Below are 9847 nucleotides of genomic sequence, written 5' to 3'. Positions count from 1 at the left end.
CCTTAGACAGTCAAAGGAGCTTGCAAAGAAAAGCGTCTGGACTTCTTTAAGTTGCTTGAAAACATTTCACCTCTCATCCGAGAAGCTTCTTCAGTTCTAAGGTCAAATGGTGGGGAGTCCCAGATTTAAAACCTAGTGGGAGTGACCCCCCACAGAGGGACAAAAGGACCCCCTGATGATCCTCTAATCGCCTGAGCCAAGGTGTGAAACTGGGTGTGGGTCCCAATCAGCCAGGGTTTCGCATGGGCTCATTGTGAAACCTGGCCCCACCCTATCATGTGATTTCCTGAGGTCAGATGGCCCAGGATGTGAGTGAGCGTTAAGGCGTCTGGGGAGGGAACTCAAAACTTGATTATAGATGGCAGACAGTTGGTGTCGTAAACCACCGCCTCTGTTCAAAGATGGTCGCTCACAGTGGACATAAATGGCTTCTTTCAAACCATCTGTCCTCTCTGTCCAAAATGTGAACATTGGCATCCTCGAAAGAGTGTCCTTTATCCTTAAGATGCAGATGGACTGCTGAGTCTTGTCCCGTGGAGGTGACTCTTCTGTGTTGTGCCATGCGCTTGTGAAGTAGCTGTTTGGTCTCTCCAATGTAGAGGTCTGGGCATTCCTCGCTGCACTGTACAGCATACACCACGTTGTTAAGTTTGTGTTTAGGAGTTTTGACAAAACTCAGGAATTAGCATGATAAGGTGGGGCCAGGTTTCACAATGAGCTCACCCGAAACCCTGGCTTCACACCTTGGCTCAGGCGATTAGAGGATCATCAGGGGGTCCTTTTGTCCCTCTGTGGGGGGTTACTCCCACTAGGTTTATATCTGGGACTCCCCACCATTTGACCTTAGAACTGAAGAAGCTTCTCGGATGAGAGGTGAAACGTCTTCAAGCAACTTAAAGAAGTCCAGACGCTTTTCTTTGTAAGCTCCTTTGACTACGATGACCTGGATGACTGAGAACCTTCACAGACACAAAGACCTTAGACAGAAATTTTGATGATTGAGTTTTCTTGAAAGCCAACACAATGGAGAAACAATTTGGCTTATGCGACTGAAATAAGAAGTTTGTCTTTGTTTGAGGAAACTGAGATGAAGGCAGTGAAATGACAGACCAGTTGGACAGCCATGTGTCATTTGTGGGTGTTCCACCTCTCATCCAAGAGACTTCTTCAGTTCTAAAAATAAAAGAGTCCCAGATATTTTACTCTTAGTGGTTGGTTGTCCCCTCCCAGGTGGTTCTGAGGGTCATCAACCCACTATCGATCATGTGAGTCATCACATGAACAAAGGTGTATTTAAAAAAAAAGTATGGGTCATTACCAACACTGGGGGTTAATGGTGAAACCACCTTGTAACCTTGCCCCACTGCATCATGTGACTTATTGGGATCACATGAGGCCAGGTGTGAGTTGGGATTGAAGCACTCGGGAAGGGATCTCATGACGGCATTGCCGGTGGTTGATAGCTGGTGTTGTAAGCCACCACCTCTGTTCAGTGATGGTCGTTCACAGGGGGCTTAGATGCTCTTGGTCCACAATGTGACCACTGGCATCATCAAGAAAGTTCCAGTGCAGATGCATAGCTGAGTCTTGTCCTGTAAAGGTGGGTCTTCTGTGTTGTGTTGGGTTAATGGAGTGCCTGTTTGGTTTCTCCTTTGTGGAGGTCCAAGCATTTGTCACTGCAGAGCATACTCTGTCCTGTTTAGCTTGTGTTTTAGAGTTTTGTCCCATGGATGAATCTATTTTGTCTGAGGGTCTTGCTGGGTCTGCTGGTGTCTGACCTTCTTTCGTGTACATATTTGCTGATTTAATGGAGGTCCAGTTGCGATAACCATGTTTTATTAAGAGCTTTCTTTAAGTGTGTGTTCCTTTTCTTTCCCTTTTTCCTTAGAGGAAATATTTTCTGCCTGGTGTTGTAGGCTCCTTATCACCTCAACGTTGTGTTTCACAGGGTGGTGGGAGTCAGAGAGTAGGTACTGGTCTGTATGTGTGTGGGCTTCCAACCCAACAACACAGTCAAGGATCCTGCTGTCCTCCCTGGTGAACATTTGTTTTAAGCCACTTGAGTGAGTTTGTTTGGTGGAGGCCTCTACTTCCTGGGTTAAAAACTGGTTGTTTCAGGTAGTGGATGAATTATAGTGTGGATTATTTTGAACTGTGAATCGTGAAGACAAATAGGGAGCTGGAAAAGAGTATAACGTTTAGGGTAAAAGAGAGGTAGTATCAGGTACTTGCTTTTATTCTGATATAGATTTTCTTCTATATTGCTGGATAGTTTTTGATGAAAAATCAAATTGTGATGTCATTTTTCTGTTTTTACGGGGCTGACAAGAGCAGTGTTAAAGTGCTGCATAAATAAGCAGTACTGGAAAGGGTTGTAGTACTATTATACTCGTGGTGATACCCATACTGAGCTACTAAGTCCCAAAGTGGGTGGTGTGTCCAGCGGGAAGCTCTTTTTATCCTTTTGTAAAGATACGATTTAAATTTACCTCACCAATGTGATACCTTGAGACTTTTAGTCAATCAACCCAGCTCTTTACTCAGTTTGCAAATATTGCCACAATATTAGTGCTCTTTTTTTAGCTACTTGTTGTCACTGTTCCTGTTCTCTTTATCAAAAGTCTTCATTGATTATCTTGCAGTAGTTGTTAATAGTCATTTTTGTGGATAATTGAAAGCACTGTCACAAATAAAACTGTAATTCTGAGCAGGTTTTATGTGGATCATATGATTTATGCACACAAGGCTGTCCATCCATTCATCCCTTTGTCCATCCATACAGAGCACTGTGTTCAGAGATGATTTTATTTTGTGCCCATTAAGTCCACCTGGCAGCCCGTGCCTTTTGAAAAAAGCCTGTTCATGGTTTATTTGTTTTAATCACTACAGAATTATTTTTGGGTGCAACACATGCCACATGTATAAAAGAATACAGTCACTTGTATTATGCTTTTTCATATTTGATATAAACATTTACTAGACAAAGAATCTGACATGGTGACTGGCCTGAAATTTATAAATTATATAGACACTGATAATGTAATGCTGTAATGCTTGATTTGAGACAGAACAATGACAAGCTTCTGCACCTTCCACTACTATAAGTGGACTACAAGCAGACACTCAGTCCTTGCTTGCATAGCCTGGAAATGGGGAAGCAAAACCGCTGAACGAGAATTTCTGCAATAGTTTCAACCTTCGCCAACTCGTTGCTGTCTCGCTCTGAAACGCTCTCTCAAAAGCTTTATCGAGCACCTCTCTCGAGGGTCCTGCATCTTTAATGACTGCGGCGAACGGAATAGATTAGAAGATGAGACCTTTCGATAAAAAGTTTCTCCTTACAAAAAAGTTTTATACGAAGGAATGCAGTGTGTTCGGTAAACATACATGTAAGGCTTTTTCCCTCCTTTTGCTGCACTGGAAAGTGGAGCCCCTCTCACGAGGGCCCTAGCTTTAAGAGTGAGCTCCCAGCAATAAGGTCAAAAGCCAAGACTATTAATTTTGCAGTGCTCTTCATTTCTGTAAACAAGTTGATATGTACTGAGTAAAGTTTAGTTACTTTAACGTTAACTCGAGTAAACCATAAATCAAAGAAGAAGCCTAAAAAGAAGCCAATCTGGGATCGCCGTGGGGAACAATGCGCCTAATGCTGTAAGTCTGGCCTCGTCTCTAGATTAAGCGGCAGCAGTACAATAATAACATTAAGGGACGCATGTTGCATAAATATATTTCTGCTCATTCTGTAAGTCACTTAAGCAAAATATAATATGTTCACGTGAAAGCTCTTCCTTGGAGATTAGCCCTCAACTGCAACCCGAAAACCTTTCGAAAAGTGTCACACATACACGTGTATCGAATGGAAGGAAGCATGCTCCCACATTACAGGAGGTGAACTAATGGTCTAATGAGTCACATACTGTACATCCCATGCAACAATACTAAATGAATTTAGAGTGACGGTTTCTCTTTTCATAACCACCTAAAGATGAAAAAGGTAAGAGATTTTTTTTTTGACACATAATATATGCATGCAAAGAACCTACTCTTCTTGGTTCCACCGTGTGAAAACATCTGGAACAGACAGGAGCCTTTCTACCCTCCAAGAGCTCAATAAGTCTGTACAGTAGAGACAGTTACAATTATCATAGGAATTATTATTTAGTTACTATCATGTAAAGCGTACAGTAGTTGCAGCAGTGAACACTGGGGATCCTAAATACTGCAGAAACATAATTTAATGCAGTGCTCCACTGATATACAAGCTAAGGTTGAATGAGAATGTAGAGGAGTTACTGTGCACAAATCACATTGGCATGTTGTCAGATAGAAATGTATGATATCTTATAGCTATGTTCAAAATTATTCAGCATTTGACATTCTCATGCATACAACCACAAGAAGCGAGTCCATTGAAAAATAGTCCAAGCATTGTTTTTTGTTATTTTTTTTCCTGTGGAAATGGCAGAGAACCTAATGAGACATTAAAACGTGTGCTGCTGTCCAGAGTGTGTGGATACAGACAGGAAGAGGAGGGAGCAGCGACGGCTCACTTCTGCATGTCACACTGCAACAGGAGCACGATGGACGGGTCGCTCTTTGCCGCCTCTTTGAACTCCTCCAGCGAGATCTGGTCGTCGTTGTTTTTATCCATTTTACTGAAGATCTTGTCCACCCTCTGCTCTGGTGTCAAACCGTCCTCGTTCATTTTCATCATGATCACCGTGCCCACCATTTTGTAGATAGCCTGTGGGCGAGGTGTGGCGAGAAATTAGCTGAGAACTGTGGTTTGCTGTGCAAGAATAAAAGATGAATGGATGGATGAAGCAGTGAATAAACAGATAAAAGTCAAATGTTGAAATAATATCATTTTTGTGGAGATTCATGATTAAATTGCTGAAATGGCTACAAGTAAACAACAACAAGCTACATACAATTATTAAGCAAAAGTAATCCGTGGATGGAAATAGTACCAGTGGTTGAATAATGTATGCATGCTGCTATTTTCTGTCAGCAGGCTGAAATTTGGTTGCACACAGAAGACCAAGAACTCTGAATATTTCATTAATATATATCAAATGTGCAGGAAACACTGGGCCTTTACTGATTTATTGAATTATTTCAAAAGCAGTGTTGCACAACAGTGCAAACAAGAGTCGAGTTGGAAAATCCTTTGTAAAAGTGTGAAAATCATTTTGACTTTTTATTTAAGTAAAAGTTATAATTCTACTCGAGTACCCAATAAGTGTGACAGAGTTTTACCAAAAAAAAACACCAAAAGAACAGATTTTTTCATTATTATTGTTCAATTTAAGAATAAACCCAAAGCTTCAGATTAAACTTGAAATGCTATTTTTGAGAATCATGTCGAAATATTAGCTAAAGTTGAAATGTGGACTTGATGAGTTGACACAACAACTTCATCAGCGTTCTGATTGTGTTTTGTGATCAACCATTGCCAGCTATTTCATTTTGCACAAATGAAGCCAACCCCTCGAAGTTTGTGTTTTTTCCTTCTGAACAGATGCAGCTTTTTGCACCATCTCTTCAACATCATTGCACTTATCACCACATCGTGTTTATGTAATAAAAGAGAAATAATTTCCTTGTTATTAAAACCAACTCTTAAATACACTTGCGCTAACTCTACGCAAGCTATTTTGTAGAGGGCAAAGCAGCCATGGTGTTTGTCTGACTTGAAACAACAACATTTCAGCTTTAGTCTCAATATGAACAATATTAATATAAAAATATATTTGCCTTTTCTTTCTTAATGTGGCTCTAATACTCCTTTATGCAGTAGTGCACAAGTCGTGTGTCCAAATATATATCGAATGCCACTTTTGGAATAACATATATTCCAAAGTGCCTCAAGAGTTCGCTTTGTAATCGGAAGGTTGCTGGTTCGAGCCCCGGCTTGGACAGTCTCGGTCTTTGTGTCCTTGGGCAAGACACTTCACCCGTTGCCTACTGGTGGTGGTCAGAGGGCCCGGTGGCGCCAGTGTCCGGCAGCCTCGCCTCTGTCAGTGCGACCCAGGGTGGCTGTGGCTACAATGTAGCTTGCCATCACCAGTGTGTGAATGTGTGGATGACTGGATATGTAAAGTGCTTTGGGGTCCTTAGGGACTAGTAAAGCGCTATACAAATACAGACCATTTACCATTTGACCATTTCATTGGATCATCGCAGGTGTCCATGATGTTAAATACTTAAATATTGTTGGGTAGCTCTATAATAACAATAATAACAGCCACATGGGTCAGTTGTAGTCCTGTGTTTAAGCATAATAATTCTTTTTTGAGTGCAATAGTATGACGCCAATGTATTTGTTTATTCTTCAAACTGTTTGGCTGCTTTTGGGTTTGCTAAAGAAAAGTTTTATAAAGACCCAAACTGTGATTTGAACACAGTTACAATGCTCAAATCTCCAAAAGTCAAAATTACTGGAAAAACAAAAACAAAAACAGCTAATTCCCACATTTAACAAGCTGAAATCTGGGCTCTTTGCTCTGAGGTGATTTATTTGAAAACCATAAGTCAATTATGTGAAAAATATCTTCTTACTAATGTTAAAAACTCTCAGGTCATAAAATAATGGGGTTTTGTCTGACTGTTTTTGCACTGTTGCACACTTCAGAGCATATTGACAGTCTCAGTAGGGGCTGTCAATATGCTCTGATATCACTGACACATATCGGATTTATTTTATAGATTGTGTTTCCACAAATAGCCAAATGCAATTCAATACAACTGCAGTTTTGCCATTACGAAACTGTATCTGTACTCAAGGCTCTGCAGGTGTGTGGGAGACTGATAACACCGAAAACCAATGGAGAAAAAAACCCCTCAGAGCCAGTCCCCTGATGAGCAAAAGCTTAATGACTCCATAATCCCTCACCTCGATTATCTCCAGCATTTCCACTCTGGTTATTTTGCCATCACCATCCAGGTCATACATGTTGAAGGCCCAGTTGAGTTTCTGCTCAAAGCTGCCACGGGATGTGATGGACAGAGCGCAGATGAACTCTCGGAAATCAATGGTCCCGTCTCCGTTTTTGTCAAAGGTTCTGAAGGCGTGTTGTGCAAATTTTGACGCATCACCGTAAGGGAAGAACTGCACAAAACAGTAGAGAGAGGTCAACTGGTGCCTTCTTGTTACAGGATAAGCACAGCTTTTTAAAAGGGAAAATAAGTCCTCTACTGCTGCATGATTAGTTTCTACAACAAATAACTCCAACAGATGCAAAAGAGGCAGTTGATAAAGAAGAGCGGGAGCTTCTGGACACAAACCTTCACATAAAGCTGCTGGAACTCCTCCAGATTCAGCCTGCCACTGGGGCAGTCCTTCAGGAAGCCTTTGTACCACTGCTTCAGCTCATGTTCATTAAACTCTGTGTTCTTCACCAGATCCTCCATCACCTCAGGAGTCAGCTTGCTGTTCTGCTTACCCATGTTTCCTGTGGTGCAAGAACACGTGAATAATGCATTTGCTTTTGCTTCGGCTCGAAAATATTTGTCAGATTCCCACTTCGAAAAAATGAGCACAGAGTGTAAAAAATGTGCTCTTTTTCTTCTGGGATGGCAGCAAATATTGCCCCAGTGCTTATGTTCTATTTCGGTCCCTTCAGCCTGTTTGTGCCAGCCAGTGGCCTGGGTAGCACTGACCTGGATCAACACCGTCAGAGCAGATCCAGTTCATCAAATGTTCGATCGCTGCTATCAAGTTTCCACTGCAAACGCTGTCCTATAACCTGACAATGACAACAAAGGCTGTGCTTGCTTGTAAAAGAGAGGCTGCTGCAGTAAGTCCACAGACACGAGTAAGAGCAGCGTGCAGGAGCACACAGCACTGGATCAATGGAAAACACCTGAGTGGCCTGCATGTAATCCAGTGTTTAAAGAAGCCGTGGGAAAGCTGCACAACAATCAGCCTGGGTTAGTTTGTTATCTTTGACAACTTAAGCCAACCACACCAGGGCAGTCCATCAGAAGCCCCACATTCATTAATTATTTACTCATCATGTGGCGAATGACATAAGTGGCCAAGGATGCGTCAACTTCCATTGCATAATTGAACAAATGAGAGAGCAGAATATTATTTGTATTCCAAATACAGGCCGTTGTGGGAGTGTCCACAACTTGAGACCAACATATGGTCCACATCTCTGCAGCATGACAGCAGGCTGGACAGCTCCACCACAGGCAGCACTGCATTGGCTTGGGCCTTCCACAACAAACGGCAGAAATGTGCGCTACAGCCCAAATCACTGCAAACCACAGCTTTTAACGTCCATCCCCTGCATGTCATAGAACCAAGCTTGGCGAGCGTGATTAGTAATTACAGTAACAGATGTTGGGTATTATCTCTAAAATAGGCTACAGCGAATGACCTTGAGGAGCAACATTTTGCAGGAAGATGACAAAACTGTTTCACGGAGCGTTGAGCTGAGAGAAACGGCTCGACGCGCTGCAACTGCGGCGTTTAATAGAAATATCAGCCACATTGCGCACAGGCCACAGGTATGAACGACTCGTTCTGCCATCGGATGCTGTTTTATATCACGCTTTAGGCAATGACATCCGTGTTAATGCTATTAAAGCTAACCGCCTCCTGTGAGAGCTGGAGAGGGAGACGCTGCTGCATTCCGATGGAAACGACGCAGTGAGAGTGTTTTCAGATTAGATCCCCCCCATCCTGCTCCTAATGACATCTTTCCGTGCGCATCGGGCCAGCAAACATGTCAAAATGCAAGAAGCAAACAGCTATTTTTAAAACACAACACAGCCCTCCTCGGTGCCGCCGCAGAGCCACATTGGAGGGGTGGGAGAAAAGCGAGAGAGAGAAAAGCCCATTAAGTGCAGAAATCTTGGTGACATTTTGTAAATTCACCAAATAATCGCTCTCTGCCTTATTTCTGTTTTTCTGGCTCTTTCCAGGCAGAACGCAGATGCTTTATTTTAAAGGATGCGCAGGTGCCAGAGAGCCAGCCCTCTCCTCAATCCCCATTCATTCACACCAAAGGAAAATATGAAACATAATGCGCGACATATCAACACGAACCCATCCCTGCATGTATAATCTGAGATACATCTAAGACATGGCACATAGCTCAAAGTGCACGCACTTCTTACCTTATTATTTGGCGATTCTCTATCGGAATAAATCTGCTCTGGCTTCTGCAAAGTACAGAAAACCCCCTGCCGATGAAAACGTTTGCCCAAAAGGGATTATTCTCAACAAGGCTCGCCCTCTTTCAGAGAAAAAAAAAATCACCCGCTAATGAAATTTCTGGATTTTCCCGACGTTATTCCAGATGAGGCGCAGCAGGCACCGATCCCACGCCAGTCTTTGGTTATGCGACTACAGGAGCGCGGCGTCACCCGTGTGCATCACAGCCTGATCATAAGTTCACTGTTGCTGCTGCTGCTGCTCGGTTTGGGTTCAGCCTGATCCTGTCACGTTATAACCGGATCTTCATCGTGATGAGGATGGTCATCTTGAAATTTCATCATCAGGAAATTAACATGTTGGATGTTTCTGTGGCACAAGAATGGAAGATTCATCGCCTATTCATTTTTGGCCCTGATGAAATTATTCACTGCGACTAATCTGAAATTGGATTAAATAAACCCGACTGTGAAATATTTCACTTTTATGGTTTTAGACAAATCTGTGAGAAGAATAAATACATTTATTAAAAAACTTAGAGTTTATACTGTAGATAGGCTGTAGAAGACCTGTCACCCCAACCCCAAATCCACCTTCAAAAATTTGACCACAAGCCAAGTTAAAGTGTAAAATTCATTATTTTTTACAAATTATTTTTAATATTTTTGTACTTTTGTTGTT

The 9847-nt window shown here is 42.2% G+C and overlaps 1 protein-coding gene across 1 annotated transcript; it reads right to left on the bottom strand.

Moving 5' to 3' along the window:
- Positions 1 to 2791: 2791 nt before the first annotated feature.
- vsnl1b (visinin-like 1b) lies at positions 2792 to 9475 on the bottom strand. Its single transcript, XM_005736671.1, has 4 exons — positions 9130 to 9475; positions 7288 to 7454; positions 6896 to 7111; positions 2792 to 4744 (listed from the first exon to the last, which is right to left on the bottom strand). The coding sequence occupies exons 2-4, from the start codon at positions 7447 to 7449 to the stop codon at positions 4547 to 4549; spliced, it is 576 nt and encodes a 191-aa protein (XP_005736728.1). The 5' UTR covers positions 7450 to 7454; positions 9130 to 9475; the 3' UTR covers positions 2792 to 4546.
- Positions 9476 to 9847: the final 372 nt, after the last annotated feature.

This window comes from Pundamilia nyererei, unplaced genomic scaffold, assembly GCF_000239375.1.
Source record: "Pundamilia nyererei isolate P.nyererei 1_Seehausen unplaced genomic scaffold, PunNye1.0 scaffold00070, whole genome shotgun sequence".
In the NCBI taxonomy this organism is placed as follows: Eukaryota; Metazoa; Chordata; class Actinopteri; order Cichliformes; family Cichlidae; genus Pundamilia; species Pundamilia nyererei.
This window is presented reverse-complemented; position numbering and strand designations above follow the sequence as displayed.